General features: G+C 48.0%; 2 protein-coding genes across 4 annotated transcripts in view; one reads left to right on the forward strand and one right to left on the reverse strand.

Moving 5' to 3' along the window:
• The window catches only part of FHIP1A (FHF complex subunit HOOK interacting protein 1A), a 225,519-nt gene extending 214,898 nt beyond the window's left edge, over window positions 1–10,621 (forward strand). The window contains exons 11-13 of the mRNA XM_025873991.2: window positions 3,232–3,410; window positions 3,755–3,893; window positions 10,368–10,621. Of these exons, the coding sequence (XP_025729776.1) occupies window positions 3,232–3,410; window positions 3,755–3,893; window positions 10,368–10,621 (572 nt within the window). The remainder of the gene's footprint in view (window positions 1–3,231; window positions 3,411–3,754; window positions 3,894–10,367) is intronic.
• A 5,901-nt stretch (window positions 10,622–16,522) lies between these two features.
• GATB (glutamyl-tRNA amidotransferase subunit B) overlaps window positions 16,523–23,361 on the reverse strand; it is a 94,080-nt gene continuing 87,241 nt past the window's right edge. Inside the window, exons 12-13 of one of the 3 annotated variants that reach the window (XM_025874310.2) lie at window positions 20,083–20,217; window positions 16,523–18,626 (exon numbers count right to left, since the gene is read on the reverse strand). In XM_025874310.2, coding sequence (XP_025730095.1) covers window positions 18,498–18,626; window positions 20,083–20,217 — 264 coding nt within the window. In that variant the 3' untranslated portion in view covers window positions 16,523–18,497. Of the gene's footprint in view, window positions 18,627–18,803; window positions 19,032–20,082; window positions 20,218–23,361 lie in introns of those variants that run through there. The other 2 variants (XM_025874311.2, XM_073892367.1) reach the window with 2 other exon arrangements.

Consider the following 23,361-nt stretch of genomic DNA (forward strand, 5'->3'; position numbering starts at 1 on the left):
GTAGACACAAAGATGTTCACTGCACTGTTGTTTATCATAGAAGAAGATTGGAAACAACCCGCGTGTCCACCAGTAGGAGACCATTTTACTATGTGGTACCCAAGGCAGCTGAATAGCTTGTGGCCTTGAGATGAAGGAGACAGCTAGCTCTCTGTGTGGGTGGGGGACAGTCTCTAGGATAGAGTGGTAAGTGGGAACCTAAGGGGCAGAACAGTGTGGGGAGAATGTTGTCACTTGGTCAAAAAAGCCCACAAAAACGAAAACCAACTGCGCGCCTGGGTGGCTCAGTCGGTTAAGCGTCTGCCTTCGGGTCAGGTCATGATCCCGGGGTCCTGGGATGGAGTCCCACGAGCAGGGAGCCCGCTTCTCCCTCTCCCTCTGCCTGCCAGTTGCCTACTTGTGCTCTGTCTCTCTGTCAAATAAATAAATAAAATCTTTAAAAAAAAAAACCCAACAACGAAAACCAACTAGGACACGCACACGGAGGCAAGATAGCGTGTTAAGAGAAGCAGCACTGGAAACAGATGGGCTTGATTATGGCTATGACTTAGCATTCTGCTGCTTCGTTAAATGGGGATGAATAATAAAGTTCGTAGCATTCTGTAGAATATTTAAGTTGATGCATGAAAAGCGCAGAACACTGCCTGGCACATAATACGTGATTAGTAAATGTTTTTCATAATAATTCAGTCATAATTATTTTATTATAGATAAAAAACATTTCTGGAAGAATACACTCAAATCTGTTAACAGGGGTTGCGTCCAGGGACGACACCTATTCTTTATTTTATACTTCTGGAGTGTTTGAAGAAAACTAAAAACCGTGTTAATCTCTACTAACATAGAAGGACTATTGCCGGCATCCAGACAAGTGATGTTGGGACTCTGGGCTGAGGCCGAGCTGGCAGGGAGGCAGAGGTGAAGATCGTCATTCAGGAGGTATTTCCATGTGGGACTGGCAGAGCCGAGGCACGGAATGGATGGCAGCTCCGTTCTTGGAGTTAGGAAATACAGGAGGCGCGGGTGGGTAGACTGAGGCAGGAGGCGCGGGCACGCAAGAGGGGAGGGAATGAATGACACGTAGTCTCGGTTATTCTGTGAAGTTACTATTTTCTGGGTGGGGAGTCTGCTTAGCCTAGAAGAGGAGAAGAGGGAGAAATAGGCTGTCCAGCCCCGAACACATCTGTGGCTACGTTTTTTCTGATTTTCAGCTGCTTCTGAGTTTCCCCTAGCAACTGTTTGTTGCTAAGCAGTTTTTTTTAAAGTGCTAGAAATCAACTAAGAATAAAAGGGGAATCTGAAAGGGCTTCATATATGTTTCTCATTGCACATGGTAAGAAGTGGGGATTGATGTCATTAGTGGGTTATGGCAGTCGTTGGCCTTGACCTAATGTTCTGTCGTGCAAGGGGGATGGCGATGCCACTCACTCTCCACAGGGGGCTGGTTGGTTGTCCCTGCCTGTAGGAGCCGTGGACCGGAGCTGGTCTGCCCTGGTTCTGCATGCTCAGCAGGTTTCACGTGCTCAGGATGGCCCGATAGGCCAAGTGCAGTATCGGGGCCACGGGAGGACAGTCCTGGGCTCACGTCAAGGACATGTTTGTAGGAGATCTACCCACCTAAAGTGACTGAGTTCACCTGTCCTTGCTCCCTCTGGAGGGAAACAGACGCTGAGCCAGGGACTGCAGGGGAGTGGGGTGGGGGGTGGGATAAGCTAGGAAAGGCTGGGCCGAGTTGAAGTGGATGAGGGTAGTGGCCTTCTCCCCGTACAGCCACGTGGTGAGCTTGAATTGTTTGGGATGCCTTAAGAAGAGTTACCCATGACATTTCTGGGGGTTTTGATGAAGCCCCATTAAGTAGCTTTCAAAGTGGGAGTCCGATCCAGCTTCTGAATGTGTTTGACAGACTCTCCCAGTTGTGTTCTGTGAGCAAGGCCTCTGCGAAGGCTCTCTCTTCGAAGAGGTCACTGAGTGCCCCTGTTGTGTGATGTGACAGTGGAGCTCTGTCCCCATCCCACAGGTGGCGACACTGAGACTGATGTAAACACACGAGGGGGTGGGGCCTTTTTTGTCCGAGGCCCCTGTAGAAACATCCTCTGTAACAGCCGCAACAGGAGTCTTGCCATCACCGTTACTTGCTTGCAGCGGTAAAGGGTTTAGGACTGGTGTTGCCACTTCCCGCCGACGGCTTCTGTTTTCTTGTAGAGGGTTTTACTCTCTCGCCACTAAGGCTTCTGACTGAAGCATTTTGTGGCGAAGTATGTTTTTGTTAAACTCATATGAATGTTGGTGACATCTTCATAAGGCACGTTTATTTATCAAGGGTGATGTGCTTTTGTTAGAAATACGCCGTGGTTTCCAGGCATCATCCATAGCTCCACTGGGGGAAATACAGAATTCTCATTCATTTTGCTTAATGGGTCACTTTTATGGTAAAAATGGAAAATGTCCTTATTAATGCCAGATTAATTTTTTTTTATTTTTCACTGTCTTCAGTAATTCCAACATAAAGCATAGTAATTTTCTAGTGATCCAAATTAGTCAAAGCTCCTTTTTGCCTAATTATTTATGAACGGCTTTTGTAGTCCTATAGATTTTCTTTCTTGAGGCACCTAGGATGCCTCAAACTAGACCTCCCGAAAGTGAGTAATGTTACAGCCCAGGCCTCATTCACCCCTGGTTTTTCTCTTCCTCCTGTTCTTCCACCTTGTTGTTTGACGAGACAGAGTCTTTCTCCTGGTGCTCACTGGGGACAGACAGCCCCTGTTTACAGTGTTGCCGTTTGGTAACATAGTTATATGTGTTTAGTATTGTTTACTAACACAAAGTTCTTTTTTTTGTTACTAAAACTTATGCTGGTGCCATGTTTTTGAGCTTTGGCAGTCCCAGGAAATACAGCAGCAGGCATGGAGAAGTAGGTCTTAAGTTCGAAAATGAAATTATTTATCCTCTGACCTTTTTCAAGGGCTGTGAGAATTCCCAAACTATCAAAACCGCTCATGGAGTCAAAATACTAGCTCCCATGAGTGCATTCTGCTTTCTTCTGTTGGTGGTGGTTTGTTTGGTGTTCTGGTTCGAGTCAGGAGAAGACGCGGCGCCCTTCACCGTGGCTGTATTTGGTGTGCCCCTGGCGGGCCTGGGGTGTGGGAGCTGTGGCTCCAGCAGCTCCTTAGTTGTCAAGGCAAGATGTCCCCGGTGCTGAGCCAGCCCTGAAGCCTTGCGCTCTTCCCGCAGGCCCATTCATCAGCGTGGTCCTGTCAAAGCTGGAGAATATGCTGGAGAACTCTCTGCATGTTAATTTGCTGCTTATTGGGATCGTTACTCAGCTGGCCAGCTACCCCCAGCCACTCCTGCGCTCCTTTCTGCTCAACACCAACATGGTCTTCCAGCCGAGCGTCCGTTCTCTCTATCAGGTACGTCAGCTGAGCCCGTGTGCTGACCTGTTGACGCTACGGGTGCTCGTGAGCCGGGCTTCTCCTCTCTTTTCCTTTGTCGTTGGGTTGTTTTTCTCTTTCCCCCGTTCTGATTCATTCGCTCTCCTTCCCCGTCCTGTTAGGCTAGTTGTGAGACCAACTGCAAAGCTTCATTTAGTTTTGATGTTTTGAGGGTGCCCTACCAAGGACACCCAGGCGGGTAAAAACAAGCAAATGCCTGATATCCTAAAAGTTCCTGCGGCGAGGGCTGCACCTGAAAGACACACTGATAACCGAGGCTGGAATTCCATCGTGGAGCGTTGACATCATTAGTTTGTTGACAGGTCCTTGCATCGGTGAAAAACAAGATCGAGCAGTTTGCTTCTGTGGAGAGAGACTTCCCAGGGCTCCTCATACAAGCCCAGCAGTACCTGCTCTTCCGAGTGGACATGTCTGACCTGCCCCCCGAGTCGCTAACCAAAGGTAAGCCAGGGGTCTCCCCTGTGTCTCTTCTCCAGCTGTTCCTCCATTTCCCAGCCTCCTTCCTGATTGGGGTTCACAGAGGCCGTGCTGGCTCCTGGGCCTTCAAAGCATCCAAGTACATTTTCATGTTTACCCGACAGGGAGGAGCCCCCTCTGAGTGTTCTAACACCTCAAGGAAGGTCCCCTCTGCGTGCACCTGGCCTGTTCCCAGCTGGAGGGCTCAGTAGGGCATCTGTTTTCCCACCTGACGGTGGGTCGGGGAAGGAGTGCTGCGTGCTCTTGCTTGGCTAGAATAAATAGCTTCGCACGTGTGGGCCAGCAAGAGGCATGATGGGCACACCCTGAACCATATGTTGGCCAGTCCTACCCTGAGGAGGGCATCTGTTCTCTCAGGCCCCAAATAAATGTGCTTGAGGGTTCAAGAAGGTAAAAACTATTCATTTGGACCGGGAGAAGTAAAGTTTATGCTCAGCTTACAATTGCCGAGAGTGCCTTTTCGTCAGCTCTAGAGGCTGGGGGGGAGGATGGTGGTCGGTGCTGAGCCCGGAGTGGTCCTGAAGGCTGGCCAGGCCCGGGGAGCACCTCCGCTTTGCCTCGTTTAAGCTCAGGCTGGGCGGATCTGATGCCTAGTTGTCTTCTGAGCCCTGATTTAGGCCGAGGTGAGTGCAAACTAGAAATGCCCCATATTGTGCTGGCTTTTGCTTGTCTCCACACGGACAAGTCAGCCTTGTGGCAGGTGAACAGTGGGGAGCGTGGGGCTCTGGGTCCCAGGCTAAAGGCATGTGATCAGAAACAAGATTGAGAGTGAGAGGCAGAAATGTAACTCGGGGCAAGTTTTAAACCTATAAAGGAAGCTGAGAAGATCCCAGAACTCTGATGGCTTGACCTTGTCTCTGTGTAGCTGTTTGATCTTGGTCACTGGGCCTCACTGGGCCCTCCTGTTCCTTGACTTTTTAAATGAAGGATTTGTTCTCCAACTCAAGTCCTTTCTGGCTGTGAAGAGCCTTCAGGGCATTGCAAGGCAGATTTTGAAAGAAAGGTGGGCCTGTTCACCGGTAGATAAGGGGGTAGGCTTTAAGATTCCGCCCCCGGAAAAAAGCAGGGCCAGGCCAGGCCAGGCCATCCATGGAGCGGGGAGGAGCCCGCACGTCTCTGTGGAAAAGTGGGCTGTGGGCCCCACGTGGCCTGTCCTAGCTCATGGACGGCTGGTCTGTTGGCTATGTTGCTCCTGAACCCGGAGCTTGCTGCTCTCACTCACCCTGGGACAGTTAGCTTTCATGCATAACAAACCAGTGCCACAACTCAGTGGCTTTAAAGGACGCCATTTATGGGTGCTCATGAGTCTGTGCACCTGGTGATCTGGGTGTTCTGATCGAGGGCAGGCTTGGCGGGTTTTGGCTGGACTTGCTTCTGTGTTGCCGTCAGTGGGTGGCTGTCTGTCTGGGATGGCCTCACTCACAGGGGTGGTAGCCGGCTGGGGTGATGGGGATGGGGGGGGTGGGGGAGGTCTGTATTTCTCATCATCTGGGAGGTTAGTCCTGGCTCGTCGGCATCGTGGCTGTAGGGTTGCAAGAGGGGGAGTAGGGGTGTACGACATCTTTAGAGGCTCTGTCTCGGGACCCAAACAGGGCCAATTTTGCTACATTCTTTTGGCCAAAACAGGTCATTGGGCCAGCCCAGGTTCAAGAACGGAGTGAACCATCCACCTCTCGATGGGAAGAACTGTAAGAATTATGGCCATTTTTGCAATCGGTAGACAGAAGGTGACTTGAGTCTTCTTACATTACACTCCATGCTTGGTGTCCTTCATTTGTATTTTTCATTTTGTTAAGTGCTTCTCTAGACAGACAATTTTATTTTCAAATAGCACTGTGGAATGGGCAAGGAAGGTACTGTTGGCTTTATTTTTGGATAAGGCAGCTGAAATTAGAGGCCTGGAGTAGTCAGCCAGGGTCGCAAAGCTCAAGAGCCCGAGAGTGGCCTGCCCAGTGTGGCAGGCTGAGGGCGCAGACACTTGACCGGCTTCCCAGGCTTTCCCTGACACACGTTCTGGGTGAGGGGGCAGGGTGGTGAGGGGTGGGGATCACTCACATCTGGTGCTCTGTCCTGGCTTCTGTCTCATGACGGTGGCTGCCAGGTAAGTGCCCAGGGGAACTTGAACTCGTTCCCACCACATATGGTTATCAAATTAGTCAGCCAGGGTTTATGCTTTCTAAGGTCTGTGACATTCAGGGGGCTTCAGGGAAGAAGACTTCCCTCTAATGGCGTTGTTTGGATTAACCTTCCAACTTTTTTCAGATTCCCAAAGTGACCCCCTCCTCTCAACTTTAAAAATCCCTAAACTCACGGAATGAGGGAGGTTTCTGTCCCCTTGCACAAGGCTGACTACTGAAGCATCAGGTGTGATGTGACTGCCTATAAATGAGTTGAATCCGGGAGCGTGACTGAGAGCCCTGGTAATGGGCCAAACATTGGGGTTCACAGTGTCGGGGTGCTGTGGGCTCTAGCACTGTGGACAGGGGGATGAGGGCTGAACGGATTTCTCCCCTAACATTGAAATCTGGCTAGTATTCGTCTTGAGAAACCTCTGTTGCCGCTTTTCAGACCCAGGGCAACATTTTAGGAAACCACTCCCGATTGTGACTTGTTGAGCCCGCTCATGATGGCTGGAACCCGGGCGCCTGCTCTGTCCCCCCGGGCCCTGCATTCCCTTGGGCTCCTGGCAGCCCCGCTGAAAAATGAGCCTCCTCACTGACACTTCAAACACAAGTACAGGTCCGTGGGTCCCCTGCTCCGGAGCAGGCAGACTTCCTGTGCTAGCTGTCACATTGTCATCCTCCAGACTATTGATCTCTGGGCTCAGCCACTTCCCCTCAAATACTTTCCAAACCACAGAGGTTGTATTTACTTGTATTTCGTTATTTTCAGAGTCCTTTCAGATCTCTAGTTCTGGGAGGGAGGTCACGTCGGTGGTATTTCCGTTTTACAGAAAAGGAAATGGAGACATTGTGTGATCAGCTAGTTACCAGGTAGGAACCATAACTCGGGTCTCCTTGCTGCTGAGAGCTTGGTGGCACTCGGTGACCCACAGAGAGGCCATTCCCATGCTGATCGCAGAGGCCCCCGTAAGGGTCTCCCTGCGAGTCCTCACAGCGCACGCTCCTGCCTTCAGTAGTGAAGACAGTTTTGATTCTTGGATTCAAGTGGGTAAATGAGCCTTAGTAATGACGCTTTTTTTTTTTTTTTTAAGTGGCGACACTTTTTTGAATTCATCATCAAACTAGATAAAAGCCACAAAAACCCTTTTTTTGGGAGAAAAAGAAGAGTGAATGTGAAAGAGGAAGATGGAGATGAGGCATATGAACCAGCTCCAGGGAGATCAGGTGTAGGGAAGACCTCATGTTGGCCAGTTCCTTCCCTCATTCACTCAGTGAATGTTTCTTAGCTTCTACCATGAATAAGGAAGTGTGCTGGGGGCCGTGAAGGACACGTCGCCTACCGGCTCCTCTCTCAGAAATCCGAGTCTGGTAGAGGACTGAAAACATAAGAACACAAGACTGAAGTGCAATGCAGGCCTTAGTTGGTTAATAAAATGGGGCAGGAGGCAAGCGCAGGGAATGGCATGTGGGGCAGGAAACAGGAACTCTGTGAGGTCAGTGGCAGCTGAATTGCTGACGATGTGATGGATGACCCACTGAGAGGCCCCTGTGTATGTTACACCTATTTGACTCACTGTGGTTTTTTTTACCTCTTTTTTGTTCGTTTATTGAGGCATAATTAACATACATACAGTGTTCTGTTAGTTTTAGGTGTACAACATTGATTCAACAATTCTGTGCATTACTCAGTGCTCTCCGTGGGAAGTGCAGTCACCATCTGTCACGACACATTGTTAGTGTTATTAACTATACTCCCCATGCTTTACTTTCATCTCTGTGACTTATTTATTTTATAACTGGAAGTTTGTACCTCTTAATCCCCTTCATCTATTTCCCCCAGCCCCCCACCATCTCTCCTCGGGCAACTACCAGTTTGTTCTGTGTTTGAGAGTCTGTTTTGTCTGTTTTTCTTTGTTCATTCATTTTGTTTCTTAAATTCCACATATAAGTGAAATCATATGGCATTTGGCTTTTTTTTGTCTGACTTATTTCACTTAGTATAATACCTTCAAGTTTCATCCATGTTGTTGCAAATAGCAAGAACTCATTCTTTTTTATGGCTAATATTCTGTTATGTGTACACACACACACACCACCTTTATTTTTAAAAGATTTTATTATTTGTCAGAGCGTGCGCATGAGCAGGGGGAGTGGCAGGCAGAGGGAGAAGCAGGCTCCCCGCTGAACAGGGAGCCCCATGTGGGGCTCGATCCCAGGACCCCTGGGGGTCATTACCTGAGCCGAAGGCAGACGCCTAACCGACTGAGCCACCCAGGCGCCGCTCACACTACACCTTCATTCATTCGTCCATCAGTGGACATTTAGGTTGATTTCTGTTATCTTTGCTATTGTAACTAATGCTGCAGTGAACATAGGGGTGCACGTATCTTTTCAAATTAGTGTTTTTGCTTTCTTTGAATAAATACCCAAAAGTGGAATTATGGATCATATGATAATTTTTTTTACATTTTTTAATTTTTTGAGTAATGCCCATACTGTTTTCCACAGTGGCCGTACCAGTTTGCATTCCCACCAACAGTGCATGAAGGTTCCTTTTTCTCCACATCCTCGCCAACACTTGTTACTTCTTGTCTTTTTGATTCTAGCCATTCTGACAGGTGTAAAGTGGTATTTCATCGTGGTCTCGTTATTTCAGGTCTTCTGCCCACATTTAATTAGATTATTTGTCTTTTGGGTGTTGAGTTGCTTATTGACTCCTTTAATCCTTAAAGCATCTCTCTGTGCTTTTGACACACGAGGACATCAAAGTACAGAGAGGTCAAGCAACCTCCCTGATGTCGCTCAGCCGGTAAGTGGCAGAGTCTGTGCTCTTCTTAACCACTGCTAATAAGATGTAGAGGTGAGGAGATAGGGGGAAGGGAATTCCAGGAACAGAGTCTTGGCCTGGAATTACTGCTCACGAATCCCACTGCTCATTGTTCTCCAGGCCAGTTTCCTTCGAGAGCTTTGCTCTGGGCCCTTTGAAGAGCTGCAGTACTGGGGGACTGGCGTGGGGGTGCCAATGGGGTGGTCTCCAGGGTGGGCAGCATACGTCAGTGATGTCAACATTTCCGTCCTCTGTTGTCAGGACGTGTTGTGGGTTTCTGCTAAAAGGTAGCAGCAGACCAATTCTCAGCAACTCTTCCAGTTCTTTATGGCACGAACTGTGATAAACTTTAAAAGATATTTAAAGCAGTAAAGCAGAGGATTTTTTTTTTTAACACTAAAGACTATAGGAGTGAGATGTGGAAAGTACTATAAATGTCAAGAATTTTTAGTACTGTAGTTAAGCAACACTCTTCTCAGAGTGTTGAAAAATGGGACTGAAGTCTGAAAAGCAGCCAAAATAATGAAGAACTTGAATGTAATGATTTATAAAGAGCAGTGAGACTGTTTGAGTAGGGGCAGAAGGAGACGTAAATAATTCCTATAAATATATGCGGGCTGAAGATATTTAAGAATTAAGTAGTTGGGAAAGTTGAACCATTTTAATTAGTAAAACTGATTTGATATGGAAATGCAAGTCATTTGAATATGTTCAGGTTTGGGCTCATCTCATCTCAGACCTGGGTTATTGGAACTGAGATGGAAACCCCTGGAACTTTTCTTAAAGGGAGGCTTCCAAGCCACTCTGCCACTAGATGCCCACAGTTATGGGAAGTTCCTGGTCTGGTTGCTCTTACCAGCACCAAACTTCCTCTCCATTATTTCCAGCCTTTTAAAAGGCTTTTTCCATGCTTCCAGAGGTCCCGGCTGCAAGAAGCCGGGGGTCCTGAGGTAGCCCTTGAGGCTGGAGCTGCAGAGAGCTCGGAATGGCTTTTTTAGCCCAGCTTGTCTCCGGCAGCTCTGCTATGTGATCAGGACTTGATTGGTAAAGGTAGGATGGTCTCCCCAATACCAGGAGGTTGGGGAGAGCATGTGGAGCCTCTGGACTCCCCTAAATACCGTGTACTGAGCTAAGTCTTCCCCTGGTTGATGCGGTGGCATCATTCTTTCCCTTTGCCATGTCCCGGGCATGGAGGGTCCCTGAGCAACCTATTTTCTTGCCACCGTTTCTGCACAAAGTTCCTTGCACAGGGTTCGGGATAAAACTCTTCTATCACATGCCCTGTGCTGGACGTTATCTGCGGGGCCAATACGTGTGCCACAGAGTGAATAGGGTGTGTGTTCAAGGGCTGTGTCTTGAGACTTCAGTGATAGGGACTGAAGTCACGACTAGACAGTCCACCAGCTCCCCCCTCCCCCCCCCCCATGTAAGAGGACGGGCGTAAGGGACCAGGGAGTGTCACCGTGACTGTTTTCTTTCTGGTTTCAGATCCCATTCAGGATGCTTCCAGGACAGGAATCGGCAAGAACCTTTTGGATGGTCCCCCAAGAGTGCTTCAGCCCTTCCTGACAAATAGAGCCAAGGTGGCTGGGGTGCCCCCAAGCCTGCCCCTGCCAGTGAGGAACACCATGCTGGCCGCCGCCCTCTTCCCTGAGTTCCTGAAGGAACTGGCTGCCTTGGCCCAGGAACACTCCATTCTGTGCTACAAGATCCTGGGTGACCTTGAGGACTCCTGTTGTTAGCTTTTTTTTTTTTTTTTAATAGAGGTTCTTGTTTTTTAAGGTTTTAGTGTCTTGACTGAATGTTAAATGCAAAGCTGCTTACAAAAATTTCTACTTTGATATTTCCTGACAATACTTGATTTGTGGGGAGGGCAATTTTCTGTATATCTCCCCTCTCTAGACGGGTCTTTCCACCTTATATAGAATATAAGTCTCATAAGCTGGTGGCTCCTTTGGCAGGTTTTCTTTCTTCCTCCTCAAGTTTTCCGATTGTTACTCTCCCATCCCTCTGAGTCACTCATCTTGCAGCTGAGATCCCACAAAGCAAATACTGGGGTTTGGTGGTTTCTGGAAGTACCCCATGTCAGAAGGCTAAGCTGTTCCACATAGCATGTGAAGAATGCACATCTGCTCCGTTGCCTTCTGCATCCTGGCTCCATTTTATAAAAGGGAAGAATAAAGATGGAGCCCCTCTTGCCTCCATCACACAAGCACATATCTTCTGTCCCTTTGCATTTTACTTCCAAGGTTTGCACTCTGCCCAACACGTTTGCCTTATGGTGCAGGCAAAACCATTGGTCTCAGCTCTTTGCCTGGGAAGTCAGATGTAGTTGAGGAGAATATGGAATGCAGGGAAATTTTCTTGTTGCTTGAGAGCTTTCTTTAATCAGTATATCACTACTTAAACACTGGAAATAGCCTTATTTTAGTAAGATTTGCACAAAATGAAATGTACTTACGCAAACTATTACATTGTTTTTAGAAGTTTGATCTGATGAAGAAAGCAGGGTATCATATACTTCTGTATCACTATTTTTTAAGTGTTTTATGAAAGGCAAACAGATTAATTTGTGCAGCTATTTCACAGTGGTTTTTTGGGGGGGGGGCAAGGGGGGTGTACGGAGCGGGGGAAAAGGATAAAGGTAAACTAAATGCGGCCTGTAAAAATATTGGCGATTATTTTAGATTCTGTTTGCGTTCTCTCCTATGTTGCACTTTGCAGAGAAACCGGAACTGTACGGCCTCTTTGGGAGCTGGGATGTTAGTGCAAACAGGTCACGGGGAGCCCTGCAAAGCCCAGTGCCTGCCAGTGACTCACTGCACACAGAAATGCTGCCTCCTGAGGAATGGGGTTCATTAGAAGGCCCCAACACGCTGTATTAGCGCCTCTGTCCTGCTTTGCCGTCTGGTCCAAGAGGTGTAATTATACTTCACGCCGGTCTCCTTAAGCCACCAGGAGGGGGAAACACACAAAATAACTGTGTGTGATAAAAATGAGACCATGAACAGCTGATGTTTGTGGATATTCGACCCCCTATATTTCGGGCAGGTGAGAAGCACGTGACAAGGGTGGGCCTCCCTGTTCAGAGGGAAATTGGAAGTCCCAGCTCTCCTCGTTTTCTCTGTGGACAGGGCTGCTGAGTCCTGGGGGCGGCCCTAGGTGTGACGCTCGGAGTACAGGTCTGGGTTTAATCAGGTCCCTTGTAGAGGAGGGCAGCGGGGGACAGACTCACATCTGAGACCCTGCAGAGTCGAGGCTGCTGCCCTTTCGCCCTGGCACGGATCTTGGAGCAGCTTTGTATTGAGAGAGAGCCAGCCCATGGAACGAGGCCCCTGGAAGACCTGGTCTGGGCAAGGAGGCTCTCAGCAGCCAGCCTGTTTCCCAGTCCAAGCAAGAAACCAAAGATACCGACCTGTTGTCCGCTTCTGGCTTCACATCCCTCTGTCTTGAAAAATGGTTTGCCCCGCTGTCCTATGGCAGCGGGGAATGTACGAGGCCCTGCGGACGGGCCTGCTCGTGGCTTCCTGGCACTTGCTTGTATTGGCAACCCCCCAGGTCTCCCCTGGAAAAGAAGGCGGCTTAAGACAGAGAAAAAGGAACAGGAAGGTGGAATTTAAGCTGTATTTTCCTTTAGCTTTGTTTTGCACAAGTATTTATCTTCCAGTTTGGACTTACCAGGTACGTGAAAGGCGGAAGTCTTATCTGGGAAGTGTATTTCCTTAGCTTTTTGATGTGATGTACACTTCTCTCCATTATCTGGTGTTGGTGTTGATTCTTCTTCCGTCCATATTGCTTTATTACATACAGAACACCACAGTCCCCTGTGTAGAAGGTGCCCTTTTAGGAAAGAAATTGCTTTTGTGCCTCCTAGCATTTTTTAAAGTAGGTACCGAACTAGACTTACCTTAAAGGAGGACAGAGATGACCAGTATCTGGGGTGGGAGGCGGGAAAATTAACTCCCAGGGTGGGATGCTGGTAGCAAACTCACACGCTAACCCTATTTGGAACTGGGAACTGGTTCATCTTTCTGACTCCGGTATAGGCCTCCTCCAGGGTATTGTGTTCAGGGGTTTTCAAAATGAAGTCAGAAATTTGACCTGGAAATACATTAGGGAGAACTGGAAAACCCCACAGGGTTGAGGGAAACAGCTGGGTAGCTTAGGTGGAGGACACAGGAGAGAAGAAACCGCAGAGTCCTGAGGCTATAAATAGGAGAAGGGCAGACCCTGAGGGGTTCAGAGGAATGAACTTTGATCTAGGCAGATAGGAAGAACTATACAGCAGGTGGGTGATGATGGGAATTCCTTGGTGGGAAAAAAATCATGGTAATGAAACAGAATATTCCAATCAAAGTAATAGGTGAGGCCCTTAGAAATATTTTTGTCATGTTTGGGAAAAAGTTGTCAAGATACTGGCATGCTTTGAAATGTGGCCCCCGGAGTATGGTCGCTTTTCCACGTGACAGGCTCCCACTCAGACGCTGTGCTCCTTGCTGGAAGACACAGTGGGCGCAGCCCCTTTTGCCGAAGCCCCGAGAATGGCGTCGCTGTGTCTAGCCTGATGGTCCTGGGCAGTGAAAGCAACTGGAGTGTTCCTAGACCCTCACACATAAATTTCAGTTCATAATGCTGGGTCTGAGGTGAAGTTCTAGATGGGGTGTATGTGAGCAACGGGATATTTAAAACTGATTTTTAGAAGTGACCAAGGAAATGTTTTTTAAAATTTCAATCAAAGAAACTCCAGGTGAGTTTAGCCTAAAATACAGTTTCTTGGGGGCACATTACAATTTCCCAGCCATGAAACGGGGATGCTGGAGTAACCAGTTAAAGAGATGTGATTTTTGTTATCAGTACTTCCTTTCCTTGGTATTTAGAGGAATCATGAAATTGCTGCCCTTTTTCCTAGTACCGTCTTGAAAAATACTTTGATGTATTGGTGGGTTGGAACTGAGGTCTCTGTCATGGGTAGGGAGGATGCATTCAGGTCTTTTATGGGTCCTCAGGAGTACCTTTGTGGCTAGTGGCTTTGATTTAGGTCAGATGTAGTTGGATTTCCAGTCCACTGAGACATCATGGAGCCCTGGTGTTGTCGGGAGAGCATCCTCTTAGGAACAGAATCCAGAAACAGGATACGAGAATATCTGGGTTGCCCAAATGTTCAATTTGGGCAGCCAGCGGTACTCAGGGTGGAAAGATGTTGTGACGTCTCTGAATGGGCTTGGTTGCCATGATCGTGTTGGGTTGCCGCCCAGCTCTGTTCCGAGCTTCGGGGTTGTGGAAGGGCTGCACATTTTCAATCCAGATCCGTGTGCCCGAGTCGCTTTCATGAGGAGAGTGCTGCCCGGCAGGGGTGGGCCGTGTCGCGGGCGGGCTGGGCAATGTGTGCAGCATGAACTCCAGTTCTCATTTAAGGGCAGTTCAGTTTAATTGCGAATGACCGGTCCTGTATTTACTGAAATGGCTATCAAGCTTGCCATTTTTATGAAAGACGTTATTGCAGGACAGCTATTACTGCACGTGCGACTTCCAAGTCCCCGGCCCGGGCTGGTGTAAATTTGTGGCTTGCCGTGAATCGCAGCCAGCTCTGCAGTGTTGGCTTTTCCTGGAAGCAGTGGTCCTCTGGTGGCTGGGGCCACACCAGCTCTAAGTCATTAAGCAGATATTCTCAGGCCCCTTCTTGCTTCAGCCATCATTCTATAAATCACACAGCACTCCTTCTCCATCAGATCACAGCTTAACACAGAACACTGTCGAACCGGTTTATACTCCATCCTTAAATCACATCATCGAGGAAGCATTTTAAGAAAATGGAGTTGATTTTTTTTCCCCTCTCTTTAAATGACCATCATAAACTTAATGCTTTAGAAAGAGCTCTTTGGAAGACTAAGACTTGTTTTCGGGATAATTTTGCCTCAGTAAATCCTCTCTGCGTCCAGGTATTTATTGGGCCATTACTTGTTTTGGAGGACAGATTCTCCGGCCGCTCATTAACTGGATAAACAGGGCATTAGTGAAAGATTCTTGGTGAGGTTCCACAGGGACGAGGACAGGGACACGGTGGGGGAAGCCTTTAGTTCCTTGGTGTCTGCACTTAGGATCCTAAGACAGATGAGGATTTTAGCTAGGACTGACCCTTCCCATCCCATTGGGTTCATTCTGAATTTTGTTTCTGTCTGATGACGTGTGAGTCAACCTGTCAGCCACACAAGTTACAAGACCCCCAGTAGGCATGGTTGGTATGCGCTTGATGTGTAGTTCAGGCATCTTTTGGGGAGCTGAGATTTACTGTGGCATTTCAGAACCTGACAAGGGCGATGGAAACTCTTGGGCCAGATTATAAATTTCATGGAGCTGAGGCTGCAGAAGTCTGTGCTTCTGAGTGTGTCTGCTGACTTTTTATTGGGACAAGTCTGCAAAAGACCTGTAACAAGGCCCCGTTTTGCCTGGCGATATTTTTTTTTTTTTTAAAGATTTTATTTATTTATTTGAGAGATAGAGAATGAGAGATAGCACGAGAGGGAAGAGGGTCAGAGGGAGAAGCAGACTCCCCGCCGAGCAGGGAGCCCGATGTGGGACTCGATCCCGGGACTCCAGGATCATGACCTGGGCCGAAAGCAGTTGCTTAACCAACTGAGCCACCCAGGCTCCGTGCCTGGAGATATTTTTAAGAGGGAATTTGGTGTTGATCTTACTTAAATGATTTTTGCTTAATTGTTCGACTAAGGGAGGCAATGAGAGAGGATTTCTAATCAGATTCTATCCATCTCTCACTTTAGGTCCAGCCGTGTTCACAAATAATCCATGAATACATTTGTCTAAGATGTGCCAGAGAAGCATGGCAGCCGTTTCCATGCTGCTCTTGGTACTGGGTAAATAACATGGCCTTTGCGATAGACTGTGTGTTTTTTTCCCCCAGTAGTCACTATGTAGACTCCTTGAAGTGATGCAGCACATTCAATAGAAATGAAAAAGACGGTATGAACTGTGGGTCAGTTCCATAAGCTGTGTATTGAATTAACTCAAAGCTCTAGAAGGGTGTGTACTTTCAAAAATTCCACAGCCTTCTTCCAGATAAGCAGTAATTACAAAAGTGTATGTGTGTAAGCTCAGCTGAAACATGCTAAACTTGGTATAAATTACAATTAGCTTCTTTTTCTTGGGGCACATACACTTTGAAAGATAGGAACAGAAGTTCACCTTGATGCATAAGCCTGGACAGAGTCAGGAATCTCCTTCCTAGACCCAGATGTCCAGAATTTAAAAGCCTACTAGTTGGCAGCACCAACCTCTCATACCAAAAGGCCCCACAAAAAGCTGTCTGCTAATTTTATCAATTTAATCAACCTTCACTAAAGTTATTCTGTGCCACGCAGTGTGCCTAGTGTTGAGGCTTACATTCCTAACCTCCCACCAGAACCAACCAACCGACCTCCTTTTCAACTAACAGAACCCATGGTTTGGGCATGACCAGGTAGAGCTGGTTCATGCTGACCTGGAGAAGAGCCAGTTTTCCAGCAAATTCCCTTCCCAGCCTGTATGTGTGGATTCCAATGACAGATGGCAATGGCTTTACCGAGGACACCGACTCTTACATTTTAATGAGATTTTCACCGAAACAGCAAACAAAGAACCAGACCGAATTCTCGCTCATGCAAAGGCGTATTTCAAACTGTATTTGACTGAGGCCTGTTTATGAGCAGAGCCATACTTTGTGAACTTCGGACACCATTATGCAAACATATCTTTTGAATATATAGTCAGGTTCCAAGGAAGGTATCTGAGCTGCGCCCTTCCTGTTAGCAGTTATAACAACGTAACTGTCCAGTTTTCAGGATTTCAAGAGTGGGCATTCAAGACCATGGGGAAGTTGTCAGAGGTCAACACCCATCACTTAAAGGTCAGGTGTTCTCATGATGGCATTTTTCTCTGGAAATGATCAGTCCATAATACAGTTCACACTGGACATAATAGTTTTGGGAAACTGTCTCCATCCAGCTGCCTCCTCAGTCTGCCCGCCCCCCCATCACCCATTTAAGCAAGGCCTTGATTTGAAATGGTGTGGAAAGATCCCCTAGTGGCTTCTGTAAAGTTTGATGTCTCAGAAGCCAGACCTTTGGTGAAATGGAGTTTGTAAAACAAAACTGAACCCTATTATTTCTTACAAAACAACGATCCTGCTAGAATCCAGTTTCAGACTGTCTTTGCCCATTTGTAATTCAGTCTTGCAATGCGAGGAGAGAGAATGGACTCTGCCTTTCTCTCTCGAAAAGAAAAAATATCTTACTTCTGGGTTCAGTAGTTTCCAGTACTGGAGCAGAATGCGTGAGGGCCACATGGCCTCCTGGGTGAGGGAACACCTTCTCTCACAATATTCTAAGTCATTTTTTTAAAAATGTTTTTTTTTTTTTTTTTTTAAAAAAACCTTACCTCCTCATGCTTGTCTGGAATAAACCACACACCTGGTTTCCTTTCTGTCCCTGCTTTCCAGGCAGGGTCCGAGGGAGGCTTCCGTCACACTCTGAGGGAGGGAAGTCCTGAGCACCGTTCACTGCTACACTGGCGACGGGGAAGGCCGGCTTGTCCCCAGTCCCCCAGCTTGCCACGGCAGCATCGTCTGTGAGGGAAATGCTCGGATGCTCCTTAGTAGGCTTGGCAATTCAGTGTAAAATCTGAGACTGCAGAGAGTCTGTTCTCCCGATGCCACAGTTTGACATGTGCTCTTCAGAAGCAGCCTTGAAACCGGTCGTTAAGCATGGCGAGTTGGAGGGAACAGCAGCACGCGGTGCACGCTGGGTGCGGGAGAGAGGAACGGCATTCCCGTCCCGAGCCTGGGGGCCAAGGCAGCCCAGCCTTCACGAGGGTGTTGTTAACTGCACCACAGTTACTGTTAAAGGTCAAGATTCTGATGTTTTAGCTTTATCATCTTACTCTTCCCAGGCAAAACAAATCAATTTAATGTTACAGCTTGTTTATCTTTCTTTGGCCTGGGGATGGAGGTGGGGGTGGGGAGGGAGTTGTTAACTGCACAATCTTTGAAGTGTAAGTTAATTTTTTATGTGATATTTCACTATATATTTTATTCATTAAATTTATTTGAAAACGTCTGTGTGTGTGTTTGACAAAAAATGTTTCATTTAATTCTCAGACCTTTACCTTCCTGGGTCCCTAGGGAGCTGAACGGGCAAAGTCACTTTTAGTCCTCAGATGAGGGAATGCTGGTAAGACTAACACCCTCCTTCCCATCCACACGAGGCCTCCTGTTTACAACGTGTCGATTCTGCGGTGGTTTTTAGCTCCACTCATCTACTTTCAGGTTTAAAGTACTGCATCCCAATGGATGAAAAGTTTTCTCAGAACGGTGACAGCATTTGAAACAGGGTCTCAGTCCCGAATCACTGAGCACTGGAACTGTGCTATTTCTTCCCCACCACTGCAGCTGGAACCATCTCGAAGTCAGTGAGGCAGCCGGGCTGTCGGGGCTGGTCTGTGCAGGTGGCATCCCGGGGCTGTAGCCGGGGCCAGGGCCTGGGAGCCCCCGGATGGCACGTGTCACGGGCTCCGGTTCTCAGTGGAGGCCGCTCTGCTCTCCCTCGGGCACGGGGGACCCAGAAGGGCTCATGATGACAGCTTCCTCTCCAGGATCTCCTTTATCACAGTCGGGTCTGCTCGACTGAGAGTTGCTTTTCGGACCAACCCGATCAGTTTGTTTATAGCTCTGGGGTTTCCCCTCTTCATGTCCATTACCTTTAAAGATAGAAACTGTTTTAGAGGAGAAAACAATGACACGCGTACTTAAAAATGCTAAGTTAAGGTTTATGTTTACTGACACAAATTAAGTTTCTTTTCTGTTAGCATTTGATACAAAATGAGAAAAGGAAGAAGGAGGGGGTGAGCTTCTGAGGAGGTCTCTGGGCTCCCGGATGCTGGCTGTGACGCATCGTGAGTCCTGCCTCCGGCGAGAGCTGGTGCACAGGGACGAGGGCGCTTGCCTGGGCGCCGCAGTGACATGAGCACGCGGAGCTTCTCGGGCTCGGGGGTGAGTAACCTAAGATGAAGGATCTAGTCTAGTCAGAGTGAGGTCCTTCTCTAATCTTCCAGTGGTGGTCAGCAGGCACTGAAATGCATGGCTTTCCTTCTCCCCTCAACTCCCTGCCAAGAAGACGTGTTTATCAGAAAACAAATCCACAAAATGGCAACTCTCTGGGAGCATTTTGAGTTGGGGAGTGCGCTGTGGTGCGCAAGATGGGGACAACAAAAGCAAGAGCCTCTGGATTCCTGTCAAATAGCCACGGACTGTCAGGGCCACCCACCCCGACCTCCCGCTCTGCAGCATCTTGATGGGTAATGACATCTGTGGGTATCTGCACTCGGTGCCGCAGAACGAGTCCAAAATGGAAAGTGTGTCTTTATCAGTCACTACAGATGGGGCAGGGAGATGGAGATTGCCGAGATCCAGCGCAAGCTCATTTTCCTTATCGAGAGCTCTTTTCAGAGCTGTTAGTGTCTCCGGCAAGCCGATGGGTGGAAGGGTATTATTCTGAAAGAGATGCTAGCAATTTTTTACCCACTAAAAAATCTCTAGACGGTATGATTGGACTTGGGGAGGGAGGGATGGTACTCATTTTAGCTTTTCTATTTTGTTCTATGCTCAGAACACAAAATGACTTGGTTTTCAGCTATGCTCCTGTCAAGGATTTTCTCCACAATTTACAAATAATTTCCCTTTCTGCCTTTCTTCCCGCCTCTTAAAGGCAGGGAGCTAAAGTGTCTGCGTATCTTTCTTCCCTTTCTGCAGTCATGCCTGCTGGTTTATTAGTGAGAGGTCTCCTTATAAAGCAGAGCTAGCGGTAACAGATTCAAAGTGCATCATGCTGGGAGGTCACAACTTGGATCTAGTGAGCTTGATCAACACCCCTGAAAACCCAACTCCATGAGATTAAACCCCAGGGGTGGATATTCCTTGTAGGAAAAGCTGTATTCTTCTAATATTCACCTAATTTCAGCTCTTGACCTTAGCTAAAAGTGGACACAATTTATTAGGGACTTCCTTATTAGGAGGTGCCTCTGGGCTGCGAGGGGGAGCAGTGGAGAGGCTCTTGGCTGAGTCCTCAGGCCGGTGCCAGCCCTGTGCTGGCCAGGAGGGTGGACCCTTGCCCCGGCTGCACATGAGGCCCCTCTTCTCCCTGCAGGTGATAATTACCACTTGAGGATGCCCCTCCATCACGGTGTGGCAGACCCGTTCCAGCGCCTCTTGATCCTGCATCAGTTCAAGCTTCTTTTCTGAAACAATCTGCGATGGAGTCTTCCCTTTACTCTGCCACAATTCCTCAAACACCTCAGGCCAGGGGAAGGGGGGAGAGAGACGGAGAAGTGAATACTTGCTCCGCTTGCCCGGGCCAGGACAAGTAGAGCTGGGGCGGGGGACAGCAGATCCGGTGAGGTCCCAGCTGTGTGGCTCTAGCCCATGGGGTGCCCGTCTCCTGAAGCACCTGGGACGAAGCCGCTCTAGTGTGTAGACACACCGGGCACCTTCCCGCTCGCTGACTCAAACCCCACGGCAGAGGGGCTGGCGGAGGTGCCAGATGACGACGACTCACAGCCCCTGCTGCCACGAGCCGGACAGCCAGGGGCAGCTCTGTCTCCTGTTCACCGAATAAATTAATTGAGGTGCTCCTCTGCTGAAGGAGCGGGTGGCGCGGTAGCCGCTGCCCTGCCATTGACGTCCAAACACAGTCCACCTGCTGGGAATCAGGACGTTCGGGGGGCAAGAAAGTGGCCCCGTAATGAAGCTACAAAATGGAAAATAACTAAAAACATAAATCATAATCCACAGGGGCCTCTGCCATGCCACGTTTATTCCCTACTGGTGGAGCTAGGCCCAAATCTGGCTGGAATAATTAAGTTAATGGAGTATTTTTCTACTTAAAAAAAAAAAATAGCAATAACAAATTCCCAAACTTACCAAAGTAGGGGGAAAAGGAATACATTTTTAAAGAAGGCATTTCCTAGGGTAGTTTTCCTCATTCCTCTTGTTTTTCTAGTGTAAGCTGGAAGGGTAGGGGGGTGTTGGGTTCCTCTGTTAGTCTCCTGTGGCGCCTCCTTCATCTCTGCCTGCAGTCAGTACCGAGCACTGAATGTTCCTTGTGAACATTCTGGCTGAAAACAGGCCAGCCAGGAGCCATTCCTCCCAGAAAAAGAGAGCTTGTCAAAAATTAGCACATACAGCAAAACAAAGGAAGGGGAAGATGCCTGGAATCTCAGTAGAGCTCGAAGTTTTCCCCAGTCTGGATGGAAACAAACCACAGATACTTATCATGGCTGCAACAGTGCCCCTTCAGCTCAGCTGTCCGAATACCCACAGTGACTGTGGCCAAGAGAGGTCTTTGGTGGGCCCTCCCAGGAGTCCCCTGCAGGGCACCCGTCTGGCTACACTGCACAGCCCTGGCTGCTTATGGAAAACCTGTCGTTGCTCTTAGAAAAATACTGAATATGTATGCCTCCAGTCAATTTTGCAACTATTTATTCAGCCAGAAAAGAGGTAAGGCACTGAGGGAGAGGACCACAAAAGCAGATAAGAACTTTCCCTGCCTTCCACAAACTTATTAATGGAGTGTCAGCAGCATAGGAAATGGAGAACAGAACAATCTGTAATGCAGATTATACTCGGAGAGCTGCCAAAAGCAAGTCTGAAGAGTTTCTTTGACCTCTTTCCCTGATATGTTTTTCTTAAATTGACTTAAAACTGTTAAAACACTGTTTCTAATTCTATGAGTAAATACATGTTAGGGGGACATGATCACAATGGCAGAGTAAGAAGAGCCTAAACTTGTCTCCCCCATGGACACACCAAAACTACATCTACATGTAGAACCACCCTTGCTGACGACCACCTGAAGACTGGCAGAACAGCTCTTCCACAACTGAAGATCTAAAGAAAAAGCCACACTGAGATGGGTAGGAGAGGCAGAAATGTGGTCTAGTCAGGACCCACATGCCTGGTGTGGCACTCCACAAACAGGGCGGATACCACAAATGCCGAGGTCCTCCCTAAGGTTCAGGCCCCACATGGGGCACCCCGGCCCTGCAGACCTGCAATGGGAAGATGAGCCCCGTCCCCATAATCTACTTTTAAAAATCAGCGGGGAGAGCAGGAGGGCTATAGGAAACAGAGATTCTGCTCTTCAAGGGCGGGCACACAAACTCACTCTGACATCCAGCTCAGAGGTGGCAGTTTGAAAAGTGCTTGGGCCATACACGAAGGAGATTTATTGACTAATCTTAGGGTATGTGCCAGAGGTATGTGGATCTGTGGGAACTTTCTTGGCCAAAGGAAGCACTGGTGGGTGCCATTTCTGACACTCCATCTACCTTGCTAGCACTGCTCAATCCACCCAGATGTTCCCCTGCAGACCTACCCTGCCTGTCCTGGCAGGCACCCCTCCAAGCGGTTCCTGTGCACCACACCTGGGGCCTAGCAGGGACCAGTACTCCCCCAAAGTGGCTCCTGAACTGCTGCGGTGGGTGGACCTGGCTGGCCCCCACCAGCATGCCTGCAGCACTAATGGCCAAGCACAACAAAACAGCGCATGCAATCCACAGAGGGAACACCCCTGGAACACTTGGTTCTAATGACCAGGAGAGGCTGCGTTTCTGGGCCCCACAGGACACCTACATAAGGTCACTCCTTCAAGACTGGGAAATGTAGCTGATCTGCTTAATACATAGAAACAAATACAGAGAGGCAAAATGAAGAGACAGATGAATATGTTCCAAACAGAAGAATAAGACAAAACCTCAAAAAAAAAAAAAAAAAAAAAACACCTTAACAAAATGGAGATACGCAATCTACCTGATAAGGAGTTCAAAATAACAGTCATAAAGATGCTTGCCAAACTTGGGAGAAGAGTGGATGAACACAGAACTACAACAAAGAGAAAATATGAAAAAGAACCAATCAGAGCTGAAGAATACGGTAACTGAAATAAAAAATACAGGAGAAGGAATCAGCAGCAAACTAGAGGACACAGAAGAATTAAGAATGGATCGTCATCTGGAAGACGGTAGTGGAAATCACCCAAGATGAATAGCAAAAAGAAAAAGATAAAGAGAATCTTAAAAGCAGCAAAAGGAAAGCAACTAGTTATGTACAAGGGAAACCCTGTAAGACTATTCGCTGATTTTTCCACAGAAATCTTGCAGGCCAGAAGAGAATGGCATGATATATTCAAAGTGCTGAAAGGAAAAAACCTACAACCATGACTACTACCTGGCAAGATTATCATTTAGAATTGAAGGACAGAGAGAGAGAGCTTCCCAGAAAGAAAAGCTAAAGGAATTCCTCACCACTAAACCAGCCTTACAAGAAATGTGACAGGGCCTTTTTTTTTTTTTTTTTAAAGATTTTATTTATTTATTTGACAGAGAGAAAGAGCACAAGCAGAGGGAGAGGGAGAAGCAGGCTCTCCACTGAGCAGGGAGC

Source organism: Callorhinus ursinus, unplaced genomic scaffold (genome assembly GCF_003265705.2).
Source record: "Callorhinus ursinus isolate GAN/ISIS: 27379988/994484 unplaced genomic scaffold, GSC_fseal_2.0 scaffold4, whole genome shotgun sequence".
Classification (NCBI taxonomy): domain Eukaryota; kingdom Metazoa; phylum Chordata; class Mammalia; order Carnivora; family Otariidae; genus Callorhinus; species Callorhinus ursinus.